This window comes from Tinamus guttatus, unplaced genomic scaffold (genome assembly GCF_059628265.1).
Source record: "Tinamus guttatus ecotype Peru unplaced genomic scaffold, ASM5962826v1 Tinamus_guttatus_pri_ptg000383l, whole genome shotgun sequence".
Lineage (NCBI taxonomy): Eukaryota > Metazoa > Chordata > Aves > Tinamiformes > Tinamidae > Tinamus > Tinamus guttatus.
In genome coordinates, this window is record NW_028288917.1 from 3,288,012 (window position 1) to 3,305,301 (window position 17,290).

General features: G+C 39.2%; 1 protein-coding gene across 13 annotated transcripts in view; it reads left to right on the forward strand.

Annotated features, from left to right (window-relative positions):
* DLGAP2 (DLG associated protein 2) overlaps nt 1-17,290 on the forward strand; it is a 432,244-nt gene that overhangs the window by 137,308 nt on the left and 277,646 nt on the right. For 5 of the 13 annotated variants that reach the window (XM_088530581.1, XM_088530582.1, XM_088530591.1 and 2 more), the window contains exon 2: nt 2,521-2,692. The exons of 7 other annotated variants lie outside the window; for them this stretch is intronic. In XM_088530581.1, the coding sequence (XP_088386707.1) occupies nt 2,521-2,692 (172 nt within the window). Of the gene's footprint in view, nt 1-2,005; nt 2,693-17,290 lie in introns of those variants that run through there. One more of the 13 variants, XM_088530584.1, reaches the window with a different exon arrangement.

The following is a 17,290-nucleotide window of genomic DNA, read 5'->3' on the forward strand; positions in this document are numbered from 1 at the left end:
CCTGTGTTGCTGCTCCACACAGGGCAGGGGGATCAGGAAATGGGGGGAAAGTGGCACTTTTCAGCACACACATCTCCCATCGCTTTCAGCAGCAGTCGTGTTTGTGAAGCTTTCCCCTGTGCAGATCTGCTGGTAACTATTGCTTCAGAGGCCAACGTTTTGGCACTCGGAATCCCAACTGCTTGAGAACAGCCAGCGCTGAGGAGCGCTGATGGTCTCGGCTGGTCTGCAGCTCTTGGGAGGCGGCTGAGGTGCATCAGAAAGCGGCAGCAGAGACTTCTCATGTCCTAGGGACATCCAAGACCTGTGCAGGACAGGTTGTTATTCCGGCTGCGCCCGCCGGGCTGGCGGGGACAGGTCCAAGCACGCCAGGGATGAGGGCTGGGGACGCGGCCGCTTCCAGCTCCGCGTTGCCTTCCGTGCACCAATCCAGCTCTGTGCAAGGCCGGGAGCCTCGTTGCCTTGGCTACGTGCACTACCAGACTGATCTTCACTTTCCTCGTTGCTTTTATACAGCAGCTAATTTCTACCTAATCTATTTGCAGTCAGTCTGCTCAAGGGCCACCAGTAACTGTTAGGTAAAATAGGTCTTTTCCTTCACAGTATCTATTTGTTCTCAATATTTAATAGAGAAACCTCTCTCATACTTCACCTAGTTATGGCATAAATGTACTTGGAGCTGTTTGTGTCTGCTGCAACTTCATAGACATTCGCACTATGTGTGTCTGTTGTTTAAAAAAAAATCATCCTATTCTCCACTTAACCTTTTTTGTTAGTGTGCATCCTCCCAGTTTTTAAGCAACTTCAGTTGTTGTATCAATTGACTGGAATATTTGAAATCTGTAGAGTACAAAATAGCAAGTATGAAGAGATTAAATAGAAAGGAGAGCTGAATTAAATAGCAGTTTAAATCCCATTCTGAACCAAATCCAAAGTTTTCCATAGGTTTGGTTTAAGCAAGGACAGATACATAAATAAACACCATTTCTATGCAGAGTTTCCCAAACCGCTTTCTGGTAGTGCCACAATTAAACATCAGTCAATTCGACAAATAACAACTTATTGAAACCATTTAACAGGGGGAGATTTTGGCAAAAGGGCTTGTAGTCCTTGCTGCTGAAAACCTGGCCGATGACACTTTCTGGTTGTCCCATTTGGTGTGATAGTGATTGGTCTCCATTTCAGCCTTATTTAAGAGCTTCATTAATAGTATTAAAGAAAGAAAGTGAACAGCATGTTAATGAAGTCAGCAGATGATGTAAACAGCGGGAAACAGAAAATACAAGATACTTAGAGATTAGAAACATGAGCAAGAGGAGCAATGTATCATATTCAGATTGAGGAAAAAGATAAGCTAATGAATCTGGAATAAATTAGTTCAGAAATGACTTTACATAGCTAATACACATTAAGTGTATAGAAATATTCACATACAGTTACACATAAACAGTCTTTTTCTTGTCGAGAAAGGACCAGTTCAGTGAAATACCAAAGGGTCAATACTGTCTTTGGAAGCATATGTAGATAGATTGTGTAGAAGAATAGACAAGTTATTGCTGAGTTATGCATATATAGGTCAGTTGTATAGAGCAATTTGCTGTTGTTCAAGCAATAGCAAATCAAAAGCAGTGGATAAGGGGTCAAGGCTTATTTTCAGTATTGCCACCAGAATTTGGTAACATTTCAGGGGAGTGTTCTGTATTAAGTGAAACAACCATACCATATTATTTCAAGAAGTAAAAAATAAATACAGTGAAATTGTAAAACACAAGCTAGTGTCAGTAAGTGGAAACCTAAAATAGACTATAGACTGCAATTCACTAGCACCTGGAAAAGCTGAGTCCCTTCAACACCCCTCAGTGTGAGCATGGATTGAAGACCCCCAGTGTGCCCTATTGTCCCAAAACATAGCACAGAGTCCCCAGATTGGTAGATCCAGGCTGTTCTCTTTCTTTCCTGCTTTTTTTTTTTTAACTTTTAAAACAATATTCAAGTATAGAAGAGACTTCCCAAAAGCTCCATTCATCAAGCCCAGTCCCACACAAGCTTTAAAATACTTCCCCTTGCTCGGCATGGTGACATGCACACTGCAGGCAGACTGACAACTGCCTCCTCCGGTTAGAGCACGTAATCATCAGAACCCTTTTAAGCTCATTGAAAATGTGACTAACTCGAGTCTCAGCTCATACACTGTCAAATCCCACTTGGTGAGTCTTGTTCCTGTTCCAGCTGGAGGTGGGCCCACACTGGAATTTGGGAATCTGGTTTTCATGTTCCAAACCTGAACAAAGAGACTCAGACTTGTTTCTAGCTTTAGTGTCCTAAACTGTGGTCTGTAAGTAAAAGACTGAAATGCTAGTTGTCTGGGAAATATAAATGAGTGATGACTTTAAGAGAGATGCTGTGGCTACTCAATGCAGTAGCTTCAAGCTTTTTGGTGCTGTTCCCAGAAATGCTTCAACCATGGTGAGAAGCTCAATTCTCTAATTAAAAAAAAAAATTGTATCAAATATTTTTCAGCTTTACACTCTCAAATTAAAGCTTAAAAACCTCCAAGGAAGGAAAGGAGGCCAGATTGGAGGGGGAGGAGGTGAGAGGAAGGAAGCGGGTGGAGAAAACCACTATATTCCCAAGATGCAAGGAAAGTTGAAAAGTAGAAGAAAAAATATATTAAATCAGTGTAAACTAAGAGGTAAGTTTAAGGCTTTTTTTTTTTTTTTTTTACATTGAATGTATGTTTTGTTGGGGTATTTTTAGCAGTAAAATGCTGTGTGCTTTAAAAACATTTATAATACATTGAAGTGAGGTGATTGCTTTTTCTTCATTTTGCCTGCTATAAACTTGATCTATTTTTTTTATTAAGATCTATCAAAGGATGTGTTATGCTGGGATTTTGCTACGTTTCTGCTGTTGCTGGTTGGGACCCTCTGTTTCCTCACGAATGACCTACATGAAGGGAAGCAACATCCCATGGCAGCAGGCAGGGTGCTTAGCTGTGGAGCTCAGCTGCGCCAGTTAATTGTTCATGGAGATGTAATGGGCATCGTGCTCCTGCTTATGTGCATTGCTGTAATCCAGTCGTGTGCTGTGAGAGCTTGGGAAAAGGGCCTCAAGCATCAATAGATTTGGGTGGAGTTGGGCTGAGGGTTGACCTGTTCTCATAAGTTCAGGTCAGATGGTGACTTTTATGTAAATATATTGTTTACTAGTGGTGGAGGTGCTGCTGCTCCTTGGGATGCTGCCTATACAGGAGCCGTATAAGTTTTGATCAGAGACCACATGCCAGCAACTGAATAGTAAAGTCTGGTGCACTTAAAAGCTCATTTATTACTAGGATGTTTGTTGCTATACTGCCAAGAGCCTGCCAAAGAAGCAACTGAATAAAAATATTGCTGATTAACTGTGCTTGTGTTGTAGCACCATGAGATATCAAAGACTTGGTCAGAAATGAGTTTAGAAAGGAAGGGAGCCGAAATCTGGAAGAAGTAGGTACAGGTGTTATGCATTTCTGCACAGCTCTATCAGACAGCTGCATGGAGTGGGCAGGGAGAGAAATTCTTGCAGCTTAAGTACCTGCCTGCTGCATTTAAATTACACTGGGTTATCTGAAGCATTTTCCTCTCTCAGGCTTGGGAGTTGGGCAGGATGAGTGGATGACATGGAGAGGCTGGAGGGCTCAGCAGTCGTAAGTGACGGGGCTGGAGAGTCGCTGGAAGTGCTGCCTCCTTCCCCTCTGATGCTGCTCCAGCTTCGGATGTGTTGGAGTCTCCTTGGTCTGGAGGTCACCCTGTGTTTAAAAGGCCCTGATGTCTCACTTGGTCATGAATTTAACCATTCTGGTTATGTTATTGGTCTCATAAATATGTTATGGAAATGGGTTCCGCAAATTAATTGCATTGCCTTTGCTTTAAACCTGCTGTTTGAGGTTTTTATTGGTTGCCTCAAGTACTTTTATTGTAAAAAGTGAATATTATTTCTACAAAGATGCTTATAAATGCCACCTTCAGATGTCTAGATATATACTGAAAAGCTGTGATCTGTTTAGATTCCCCTCTGCTACATATATCTGATCACCTTTATTGTCTCTGTACATTTCCTAGTTCTGCTATATTTTTTTCAGTGTTTCTGATGAAAATGTTAACGGTTTGCTGCCTTCTGAAGAGATGTGTCTCCCCTATCTCTCCTTCCTTGTGCTCACCATTTAGCCTTCCTTAACTTTTCTAAATATTTTTTTCAGAGTTGTACTGGATGCTTAAATATTTCTACAGATAGGAGTTACATAAAACTATGCATGGCAGCTGTGCACTTCAAGATGAATATATTATGGATGAAGAGCTTGAATTCCACATTATTTGTACTATTTTTATTCAGGCACATCCTGAGAAGTTAGTATCAAATGGCCTAATTCTGTTCCAACTCAAGCCAGAACCAGTGAACTAGACCAGAAATTCCTGGTTTCAGTGGTGTCAGGATTGGTCCCACCTGCTAGCAAACGGAGCTCGACACCATTTGTAGAATCGTCTGATTTGCCCATATTGCACAATAAGGATGGTGCATTTTAACGAGTACAAGCTCTAATCTTATGCCAGAAAGGAAACTTAAGGCAGAGGAAAGGCAGTTGTTTAGAGGATGGGATAGTAGGGTTGAAGAAAGGCTTGAAGATGGAGATGGAGGAGCAAAAGGTGGTGAAAGGAACAGGCTGGGAGGGTAGGCTGCCAGCATAGCCCACAGATCAGCAACGGGGTCAGGAAGAAGCAGAGGGGGGCCATGGTGCCAACACGTAACCAAATGTGTCTTCAGCCTTAGACACCCTTGGCATCCCAAGGCACATCTGGAATTGTTGGGACTAAAGCAAAAGAGGCTAAGGACAAACTAGACATCTAGTTCCTTTATCTGTCTTTATTTTCTTCTGTATAGATTAATGGAAAGCATTTTTTAAAACATGATCTATATCTGAAAGAATCTTAGATAAATAATTGATATGGTAATTTCATCAAAACTCCATCACTCTACAAAATTATCCAACCAAGAAATCAACCATATGGATGTTTTTTCCAGTACCTGGCATCTGTACTTTCTTGTTTTCTCTTTTCTGAGTAAGTTTTGAACAGTAAATGAGTTCTTTTTAGGTTGATACAGTTCAAATGGGACCAGAAGAAGAAACATATTTAAAAGAGGTTCTGTATGGAAAGTTGTTTGCTTTGAGATTTTTCTTTAAGTAAGATACCTTTTTTTGTCATTGAAAATTCAATAAAATAGAGCTAGGAGCTTTGGTAATCTCAACAGGCAAGATCCAAGTTGCTGAAAATTTTATAAAATATCTGGGAAATCGGAAGCAGCTCATGCAACTTAATGTATTGGTATTAATTTACCAGAGGTGTTGCATCAGCTTCACTTCCCAAGGGACATGAGATATAGAGTGCCATGAGGAAATCCAGGCTGGCTCTAATAAAGCTATGCATGGTAACTCTTCAGGAAGAAAACTGGACTCTAATTGCTTGTTTTATAATTTAACAGAACATACAAACAGAGTGAATCTAGCCAACTGCTAAAAAACTAGAGTTGCAAACAAGAAATACACTCTTTTATCAGGTGTCACTGTAAGCCTTGCTGTCCTGACTGCTCTGATTCCCCTCTGAAGCCAGGCAATACTTCTCGGCCTGACACGGGGCAAGTCTTAGTACATTTCTGCTACTATTTACTGCAGTGTTCACCCAACTGCAGTTGGATTATACTGAATGGGAAAAATATAGATATAAGGACCCTTTGATGTTACTTTTACCAATAATTCTACTGGTAACTGGCAATATTAGAGAGGCTTCTTCTCTGTTTAGTATATTCTTTTCCCAAATTTTGCCCCCTTCCCCTCTCCCATGTGGAACCTGTAGCACACTTGAACACTTTTAGTATGTGTGACCTATCCTATGCATTAAGCATCCCCAGATGCCTACCTTTTTGAAACTTTACTAGGTGTCTTCCACTGGACTTACCTAAGAGGACAAGGCAGAAGAGCTCTGAAGGTGAATGCTTCATAGTTGGTAACATATCATCCTAGATAGAAAGGTTTAAATGCTGAGCAGACTAGAGAAAGCAAAATGTCATTTCTTGCTGTCTTCTTCCTTTTGAGATGCTCCAGCCAAGAGAAGGAAAGATCTTTTCTCCACAACCACATATATCTCTGTAGAGGATTCTTCCCTCCCTTCCCTCCTCTCCCTTCCCTTTCCCCGGTAGTCCCTTTCTTGGCAAGGACTCTGTGTAATGAAGCCACAGAGCTGGTGGAAGACCACAAAGGTCCTAGTAATAGATGTCTCAAGTTCATCTCATCATTGCTATGAATGCAGCTAGCAGTAAAAACAAGTTCCTTTAATACGTTAATTTTCTTTTTTTACAGACAGCATTTTAAAAATATTACTGTGTGATAAAGCGTATTAAAAATGGCCAGCCGTTACTAGATTGCTTTCCTGTCCTTGAACATTTATAGGCAATGTTCAGTAGGAGTTTTGCACCTGGCTTCTTGTGCTGGCAGTTTTAGGGCACACGTGTGCTGCCACCAGGCAAGAAGGTCCTGCTTTGCTCTCTGGTTAAAGGAACACTTTCCCTCCCACCCCCTCCAAGAGTGAAAATTTAGAGTAGAAAGAGAAGCAGGAAGTGAAAACTGTTCAGTATTTCTGAGAAGACTATTACTGATTCTTTCAGTAATAGCTTTCATGTACCCAAGAAGAGTTAAATATTTAGATTTTCAGTGCCTTCCAGGTTTTGAGGCCTGCACTATTATTTTAGGTGTGTAGCACACTATAACTTATATACGAATGATAAACATGTGTCTTGGATTTTGGATTTTGATTCCATGCCACAGTTTGCCCCAGAAAGTTGCCTTGCTAATGCAACAACAGCATCATGTCAAGCTGTAAAGAAAAGTAACCTGCCTCACATCTGGAGAGTTTCTTGAGCTCTCTTGAGCTCTATTATAGGAAAGAGATTTTCCCTGTAAGCAGAACGAAGCGGGAAGGAATGGATGGATCTGAAGGAAGCTGTGTTTCCTAATTCTTTTACAAAATCTGTGGCAGACTATTCATAGAAGGGATCTGCTCTTGGCTTGAGTCAGTGAAGCAATATTGGTTTCCTGGAATAAGGAAGGAACTGAGTTTCCAAATAGTTTGCTGCTTCTGCAGTTTGGCTTAAGCATACTACCTCCACATAGCCCAGCAGAAACCACAAACTATTGTGATGGAAAAACAACTTATCCATAGAATAGTATGATAATACTGAAATACCTTGCTGAACATGCAGTGACCTCTAAATTGTATGTGCAAAATGGGTTATTTCAAACATTGGCCAATTATCTCTCTCCAGAGAGATATTTAGCAAGAGAATATTTTTCAAAGAAACGAAGTGGACATAAGCTTACTATGTTTTTGCCACCTTTAGTTAGTGAAATTGCCTATACTGGAAAAGTGTTATTCCATGCCACAATTCGTCTCAGAAAGTTGCCTTGCTAAATGCAACAATAGCATCGACTTTTGTGTACTGTCAAGTGTAAGGTTCTCAGGCCAAAACTACCATACTGGCCCTCAGAGTTATGTCAAGGGTATCTATAGGTATCTACAGGATGTATAATATGAGAATAGATCTTTCTTATCTTGAAGTGGAATTTTCTATGTTTCAGTTTGTGTGTCTCATCCTGTTCATGGGATACTACTGAGAAGAGTCTTGTTCCATCATCTTTACACGCTGCCATTTATACACATTAATAAGATGTCCCTGAGCCTTCTCTTCTCCAGGCTAAGTAGTCCCAGTCCTCTCTACTTCTTCTATATGTTAGATGCTTCAGCCCCATCATCATCTTCGTGGTCCTTCACTGAACTTGTCCCAGTATGTCCATGTCTCTCTTGTACTGGAGAGCCCTGAACTGGATACAGCACTCCAGGTATGGCCTCACCAGAGCTGAGTAGAGAGGAAGGATCACCTCCCTCGACCTGCTGGCAATGGTCTTCCTAATGCAGCACAAGACACTGTTGACCTTCTGTGCTGAAAGACTGCATTGCTGGTTCCTGTTCAATCTATTGTCCACCAGGACCTCCAGGTCCTTTTCTGCCCAGATGCTTTGCAGCCAGTTGGCCCCCAGCCTGAGTTTAGTCCTCTCCAGCTGCAGGACTTTTAATTTCTTTTTTTCTTTTTTTTTTTTTTTAAACCTTAATGAGATTTGTGTTGGCCATTTCTCCAGCCTTTCTCCAGCCTCCATCTGAATGGTGCAGAGCCATCTGGTGCTGTGTACATACTTCCCAGAATCTACTGTTGTTGCATATTTGGTGGAGGATAGTTGCAAACAAATGAGAGGCAATTCCTGTTATAAACTCTTGTGTACTCCATCTGTAAAGAATTTTTTTGAGAAAATAAGTTAGCAGATAAAGTTAAGTGAAATCTCTCCAAGTGTTTTGGTGAGACTGTAGATTGTATTAATGAAAACATTTTTGTTTTGTTTTGTTTTCCTTCCGACACATCTATATTTAGTTGAAATCATAGGGCTGTTGAATCCTTCAGCATCCTGATGCCTGGTTAGCCAAGGCAAAGACTGATGTCTGCCAACCAGAGCTGATGATGAGTGAATTCAGGCTTGTACAGGATGCCTGCAGCAAGGAAGGCTAATGATAGAAAATCAAGACTAGTCATTTAAGGTGCTGGTTGGAAAGATGGAGAAAGAAAGGACACAGACCATTAATGACATCATGTCTTCATCAAGAGGGACAGATTGTATACCAAATTCAAATTTCAGTGCTAAGTGCTAAAACATACGAGACATTTTTGAGGGACAATTATTCATTTGTAAACTATAGAAAACTGCTTTGCTTATGATGTACAGGGAAGAGCATGTATATAAAATAAAGTGATCATTATTGTCTTCATTCAATTCTTTAGATGTGAAACAATAATTTTCTTATTAAAATGAGCAGAACAGAATAGGTAAAAAGTAAACATAAGCAAAAACTAGAGATTGGTGTTTTACTTCCCTTCAGTGTCTTTGCAAAGAGAGGTCAAATCCATCTTTTACTTTCAAAGTGTTCTTTAAACAAGTTCAATGGGTCCCAGTCCCTCAATTGAATTTGAGGTTGTTTTAAAACAAGTAAGTTGCCACACTGAAAATCACGTACTATGTAATTTTGGATTCTTTCAGGATAATTTAGGACCTGAATTCTCCCAGTAGCTTTGTAGAGTAGCAGCAGTTACATATATCACCATACTTCTGCCAACGTCGTATCTTGCTACAAGAGAACCGTCGTTTTCTGGAAGTCAGAGTGTCAAAGGGGGCCAGGCTCTAGGACGATACTCTGCAGCTGTATTTCACAACCCAGGAAGCCATCCGCATGATGATCCAGATGGGTATGGAGCAAAGTACGAAGGCAGCCCTACTGCATTATTTACTCAGTGTTGATTCTTATAAGTGCATGAAGATTTTTGACTTCTGGTACTCATTCATAATGTTTTGCTAGGATAATCTATATTCACATTTATTATTCTCCACAATAATCGTTTCTCCATTTATTATGGTAAAAGTAGCCAACCATTTTTGCCATTTTAATGCATAAGCTTAGGTCATTCTGTAGGACTGCAAAAAGGGCAGTGGATAAACACCCAGCATGGTTTTGTTATTTTTTTTTTTTCATTTCTGTTAGCGTTTTAGCAGCTATCCGTGTTCTCATCAGAGTAAGGCTGAGCAATACCTCACCAAGGTGGATGGCTGGAAGCCATTATATCATAAACAGGAGACAAATGATTTGATTGTTGTACTCTTGTATGGAACAGATTTTTTTTTTTTTTTTTTTTTTTCCTCTTTGAAGAATTAGACGTTCCTCTGTGGTCGCATAATGGGGTGAAAATAGAAAATAGCCTAGATTTATTCCAGGTACTTTGCTTAAGCTAAAAGCTAGTTTCTCTATCCCTGTGCTGTCAGTGGGAGGCTTAGGTCTCCCTCTCCCCAGTGGCTGTGGAGGAAAGGAAGATTTCCAGCTCCCATCTTAGGCAAGTGCTTAAGGTTGCGTGGAAAGAACTGAAATTGATAATTATTTTATCAGGAATAGTCATGTCACCATCTACTAGCTTAGCTTGTTGAACAGATAGGTGAGGTTGAGCTGTGCAATTTCAGCTACAGAATATCTGTTTATATGTTGTAATCCCACTGAATGTTAATGCTGTTGTGACTTTAGTTATACGTAAAGTTAGTATTCTGATCTGTTTAACAGCAATTTTGTGTGGCAAGCATATTATTAGGCAGAAATCTTTGTAAACTAAAATAGCTTAAAATTTTAAGACTTCACTGTTGCTGCAATAACAAGAGTACCATAAGCATAAAAATTAGTTTTGCTCTAATAACTAATAATACTTAATGAAAGACTTAATGGAAGACAAGCTGGGGCTCTGCCTTCCAGTAGGAATATTGTTTTAGATTGATTTTTAGGGGCATGAGTCATTTCTGATCTTGAATTTCTTTCATTCCACTGTGCGAGTTATGCTTTATAATTGTGCTCATCCTATTTCACTGAAAATAATTTTTCTGTCACTGTGCCAGTGCTACTGAAGATAATAGAGGTCCTTTTCATTTATGCCTTCACTTGACTGATAAATTACTTGGATAATATATAGTGAGGTCAAAAGGATTCCTTTGATGTTTTTATGCAGTTGTGTATTTGTGCAGGTGTACATGTATTAATGTCAAATTTATTTTGACTCATTCACGTCCATCCTGAAAAGTTTGTTTCCTGATTCAAAGTTGCATTGATGTTTATCAATCAATGCTGAAAAAAACCCTAAAAAGCAACTAAATATCTAAAATGTTTCAAACAGATCAAATTATTATAATTATCAAAAATGAATTCAATGAATTCTACCAAAGTATGCACTTGATTCACGTGAGAACATATTTTTGTGAGTCTATCATGGCAAAAAAAAAGAATACAAAGTTTAAATCCTGTAAGTTATTGCACACGCATATGGAATTACTGCCTCCAAATCCAAATGCAAAGAAATACAAAAGGCCTGGAAGTGGTAAAGTTCTCTTGTCAAAGCATATAATAAACCTCATGCTGACGACTCAAGGGTAAGAAAGATGGTAAGGCCTGACTTTAAAAAACTTAAGTGTCTATGATAGAAGTAAAGAAAGTGTGTCAAAGAGACAGTATAAGCATCTACTAGAGGACTGATAAAACAGGATCACAAGATAAAATAAGCACTTAGAATCATAGAATCATAGAATGCTTAAGGTTGGAAGGGACCTCTAGAGATCATCCAGTCCAAGCCCCCTGCACATGCAGGGTCACCTAGAGCACGTGGCACAGGACTCCATCCAAGCGGGTTTTGAAGATCTCCAGAGAAGGAGACTCCACAGCCTCTCTGGGCAGCCTGTTCCAGTGCTCTGTCATCCTCACTGTTAAGAATTTTTTCCTTAAATTCCTGTGGAACTTTTGATGCTTCAGTTTCCGGCCATTTCCTCTAGTTCTGTTGGTGGCCACCACTGGAAAGAGGACCATCCTCCTCACTGCCTCCCTTGAGGTACTTAACAGACACTGATTAGGGCCCCTCTCAGCCTTCTCTTCTCCAGGCTGAACAGGCCCAGCTCCCTCAGCCTCTCCTCATAGGGCAGATGTTCCAGGCCCCTGATCATCCTTGTGGCCCTGCGCTGGACTCTCTCCAGCAGCTCCACATCCCTCTTACACTGTGGAGCCCAGAACTAGACACAATACTCCAGATGCGGCCTCACCAGGGCTGAGTAGAGGGGCAGGATCACCTCCCTCGACCTGCTGGAGACGCTCTTCTTAATGCAGCCCAGGATCCCATTGGCCTTCTTGGCCACGAGGGCACACTGCTGCCTCATGGTCAACTTGTCGTCCACCATGACACCCAGGTCTTTCTCCGCAGAGCTGCTCTCCACAAGCTCGGTCCCCAGCCTGTACTGGTGTCTGGGGTTATTCCTCCCCAGGTGCAGAACCTTGCACTTGGCCTTGTTGAATTGCATGAGGTTTTTCACCGCCCAGTGTGTCCAGTTATCCAGTCTGTCCAGGTCCCTCTGGATGACAGTGCAGCCCTCTGGGGTATCAGCTACTCCTCCCAGTTTTGTGTCATCAGCAAACTTGCTGAGGGAGCACTCCGTGCCTTCATCCTGGTCACTGATGAATAAATTGAACAGGACTGGACCAAGGACTAACCCCCTGATCCACATGAACCCTTAGGTTCAACACCTTCCAGATATCTTATAAGAAATAGACATAGGGAAAGTAGGCAAAGGAATTCAGAATAAGATTTAAAATAAAATCAAAACCAAAGATGTATTAATGCATGTGCTGTCTAAGCATCGATGCCACAAGGGAAACAAGTGCTTTGACACTGTAGGTTCAGTCAGTCAATGGATATTTCAGTTATTATGTCAGGGGAATCCGTTATTGGAAGGTCATTTTGACATGATTTCAAAAGTGAGATGTTGCTAAAGTATTGCATATGAATTTAAGCAAAGACTAATTATTAAGTTTTCAAGCACAAAGGCTGTTTATTTTTAGATTTTTTGGTGTTTATGGATCAATGGCATTTTCATTAGTTGCTAAACATTTCATCATTGCTAAACAGCAGTGAAACAAGTCAAGCAGTGATTACAAAAATACTGGTGGTACTTCTTGAACACTGAGCTGACCCTGCAGGACTGCACATAATTGCACTGGAAGAATAACAGCCTTACAAATCTCTGAGGAATGTCTATGCCGAGAATATGAAGATACCACCTGTCCAGTGCTGGATCTTCAGAGATTTCGGGGACGTGCTTTCAAAGGAGATAGGCAAGCTGTGAAACTGGTGATTCATAGCTAAGAGAACATCCCTTAGCTGATTAAACCATCTAATCTCTCTCACTGCAAACATTGTCACCCCAGTATATTTTCCTAATGCTTTATTCAGTTTATAAATGATAAAAGAATTTAAAGTCTTCCATAGTTTTATAAAGAGATTATTTTATAGTGCAACAAATCCCATGGCTAGATATGGCTTCCTAATAATCTTGTGTTAGCCTCAGCTCAGCATCTCCAAAAAGGGGCAATCCTAAAAAAAAAAAAAGTTAAAAATTCAGTAAAAATCAGTAGACAGGAGACCTCTTACATGCAATTAAAAACAAAAAGATGTGCAACTTCAGTGTTACACTTTTATATATATTATTACTCTTTAAATCATTGGTCTAAAATAGAAAAGGTCAATTTATTTTTGTTCTCAGTAATGGCCTAGAATAATGATGTCATTCTTGATTAAAATGTTGGGAAATATATATCTATGTCTTGCAGTATAGCAAAATGTCATTGTGCTCCCTTCTAGCAGGTTGTGCCCACATGCCTCATGCGTGCAGCACTATGTCTGTTACTCACAGTCTTATGTTCCTCTTACTGATTTATGATTACCAAGAGGAATATGTATTGTGTATTTATGGCAATATGCACTTTCCAGTTCTCTAAAATCTGTTATACTCTTTGTCAGGTTTCCTTACAATAACCAATTATCTTTGACATGTAGCCTTATCAAATGCTTCTTGAAAAAATGTATACTGTCCACGTCATACATCTGATCTATAACGGCAGCATTATCTTCAAAGAGTTCTATGGACTTAGTTATGCAAGACATTTCTATTAGACATTCATATTGGCTGACTCTAATGGAATTAAGCTTAGCACTCCCTTGCCAGTTGCAACAAAATTGTTTTCAATATGCATTAAAAAATGTTAAGCTGGGTGGTGATTATTATATTTTGCCCTATCTCATGGCTTCTTTGAGTGGTGGTGCTGTGGTCTCAACTTTTCAGTCCTACCAGCATTGGATCTGCTGTCATAGAATATTGACTGTGAGAGCTCAGTAAATGCTTTGCTAATTGGAAGGCATTAGTAAGCAAATCACACTGATGTTCTTAAATTGCAGAAACACAGAAGGAAATGGCAAATTTCAGACAGTGCAAGAGAGGATTCTAAAATTTAGAAGAAAATCGTCAGCATCAATAATTAGAAAACTACAAGAATGATAAGGAAAATTAACTTGATGGTGCTGTAAATATCACACCTTTGAAAATGAGGCCCTGAGGACTCGGGGAACTTAAAAAACCCTTCCTTTCTTTTAGGAGTAGGAGGGTTATGTTTGTTATATTGCTTTTTATGCCATTTACATAATTGCATTTTAATATTTGAATTCTATGTATTAGTAGATCAGCAATTTAAGTGTTTTTAAGTGAAATGCAGTATATAGATATAAAGCTAGATATATTAGCAGATTATTAATGGTGTATGATCAAGGCTGTTGTCTCAAAACCAAATATCTAATGGTAAATAATAGAATGAGGGAACATAATACAAAATAGGAAGTGAAAATAGACTTAAAGACACTGTTTTTACACTATTTTGTATGTGAAGGCAGTTTACCTGCAATATAGTCGTTATATGACAAAGTGAAAAGAAGCAAGTGGTGGAGATATCCCATACAACTTAGAAATGGAGCCATACCTTTGCATGTACGTTCATCATCTTGGAGGGAAGAAATAGCTCAGAAAAAAAAAAAAAAACCACATTTTGTTAGAAGATAAAACAGAATATTATGCTAAAGATCTTCCACAACTCATGATAAAGCTGAGCAAGTGAAATAAACCTAGTGCTTTGACACTGAAGAATCAGAAAAAAAATCCATGTTTGTAGAGAGGCAAATTGATACTCTATTTCCTATAGCAGCTAGATCTATCATGGTATATGTGGTATAAATCTAAAAAACAAGAAGTAAGCAAGACTTTGTAAAGATGCAAATCACCTACACAATGAAGCACTGGGAAATAATCCATTGATTGTACAGTGGGAGTATTGTTAAACAGTGTAAACCTAATGAATAATTTGGTGAAAAGTAGATATTGTTGTCTTGCAAAACCCTCCCAGTAGACAAATTATCAGTTTGTCTCCTAAACTGAGAAGAAAATCATTACCAGTAAGTTGAGTGCTGTAACTTTAGCAAATTATAGATCTTTCTTTCTTCTCCCTTAAATTAATGGGAGTCCTGATCTGCTGAGGTATGGTTAACACTGTGTTGTTCACAGAAATGAGTTATATTTAGATATATGAAAGGACCACAATCAACAGAAACCTAATTTAGTTGCATGACTCATTTACTTCTTACTTTAAAAGTGTCGATTTATTTGGCTATTATGTACACAGACATAGTATTTACAACAAAAGAACTACCTGAAGTAGCTACATTAATTTGTTAGCTTTTTTTCATAGGAAAAGGGAGTATATATCAATCTGTTCAGAAGACAAATAATTTCAGTATAAATTCCATATACTGCTGAGTGGTAGCACATCATCTGAAGATTTTTTTCCTCAGATTATTAATTTTCTTGCATTGAGTTCACCTCTGAATGTCTTTAAGAGAGAAGCTGGGAATTAAGATAAAAAGAAAGATAAAGAACAATTTTCTCCATTAAATATTTAACAAATGTGATGCTTGTGTAATCTGAGTATAACAAATATGAACTCTGATTGAGTCAGCCGTATGCTTTTGGATCCGTGTCACATATCACCCAGGCTATGAAAAACTTGAAACTGGATCTGGTTTTTCCATAAGATATTGAAAAACAACTTCAAAAGTTTGTTAGATTCTCTATAGAGGGTCTTTTTTTCTTAGTTTTCTCTTAAAAATGCAGGTCACGGAGTTATCCAAACCATATGACAGTGATGGCATAAACACTATTCATAAAGTCCAGATAATGCAAGGAAAAGTGAGGAAGCATCTGTTTTTCTTTTATTTTCTACAGTTTGGCTTACATAGAGGTATATATGCATACATATTGATGCATGTCTAAAATTGGCAAAATGCTTCTCAGTGAAATATTTCACTTAATGTAAGAACCCACCTTATGTTTACCAGCTGTAAAGAGCTGTAAAGAGCTGTAAAGAGAAAGCAGTGGGTAACATTAGCATCAGATCTTGCCTGGGCAGGGAAAAGCTGCTTCCTGCTAGCATGCTATGCCTTCTCAGAAGTCATCCTTGAAGGCAACTGTGGTGCCTCAAGGGTTGCTCTTGACTCAGGTCTTCTTCTAGGCTCTGCCCAGCACTGGGGCACCTCTGCAGCCACCCGCTGCTCGCCCTGTGCCACAGGGACCATAGTCAAATCCCCATGTCGAGGGGGTCTCTCTCCTCTCCCTGGGACATTTTTATAAGGGGACTTTGCAGTTAGAATCCATTTGTCAAATTGCAGCTCTCTGAAACAGGAGAAAACTCCTACATTATCTCACCTGTTATCTTCTTGTGAAGGGTTATTCCTTTACTACTTTTTTTTTTTTCAAATTTTTATTTCATTAAAGTGGAGGCATCACATAGCAGAGACTTTGATCTTTCCAAAAGAGAAACAACTCTAAAAGCTAGTAGCTTTGACCAGCTCTTAGGGAAATTCGTACTTAACTTCCATTTCTTTGCTCTGAGTATGAATTTTAAAATGCTAGCAGTTTTCAAAAAGGAGATGCTATTTCACATCTATATGCATGCCATGCATTCAGGAAAGCCCAGACTCTGGCTTCAAAATAACTTTATTGGTGAAACTTTAGCAACTTGTTACTGAATGTTCTCTTCCTAATAACTTTATAGAGCTCCCTTCTGCATTGTTATTATTATTACATACACGCTTATGCAGAGCAGAATGGTTTTGCCTACCAACAGAGTTAATTTTGGAAACAAAATGGGCCTACAGCACCTAGTTGGATAGGAACAATAATTATACTGTTTTAAAGCCATGAAAAGCACTTATTTCTAGAGCCCGATAAAATATCAGGTTAAAAAGCCTAAGAATAAGAGTGGTGCTATAATCTTCTGCCATATTTTAATTCAGTTACAAGCCTAGTCCTTAAAGAAACCTTTGATTACATTGTATTTGATCTGGATATCCCGACTGTGATCATTGTTTTGCTGAATAAATAAAAAGAAAAAAATCTGTGATTGTATTATGGCAGTTTATATGATTTACCATATTACCATATTATATTTTTTTTGTGAGAAAGTAAGAAGAAAACTGTTAAAGGAAAGGGTACAAGACACTGAAGACATTTTTCTCGATATTTTTCTTTCTCTCATTGCTGACACTTTTTGGGGGGCAGCCAGCAACTCCTACAGTAGTTGACAAACTGGCAGAATCCCTTTAGCTTTTCCAGTGCAGTAATGACATTCTTTAGTGCTAGTGCTAGGGCAGATTTCTTCTTTAGTACTTCCATGTTAAGTACTTACATTAGTACTTAACGTAAGGG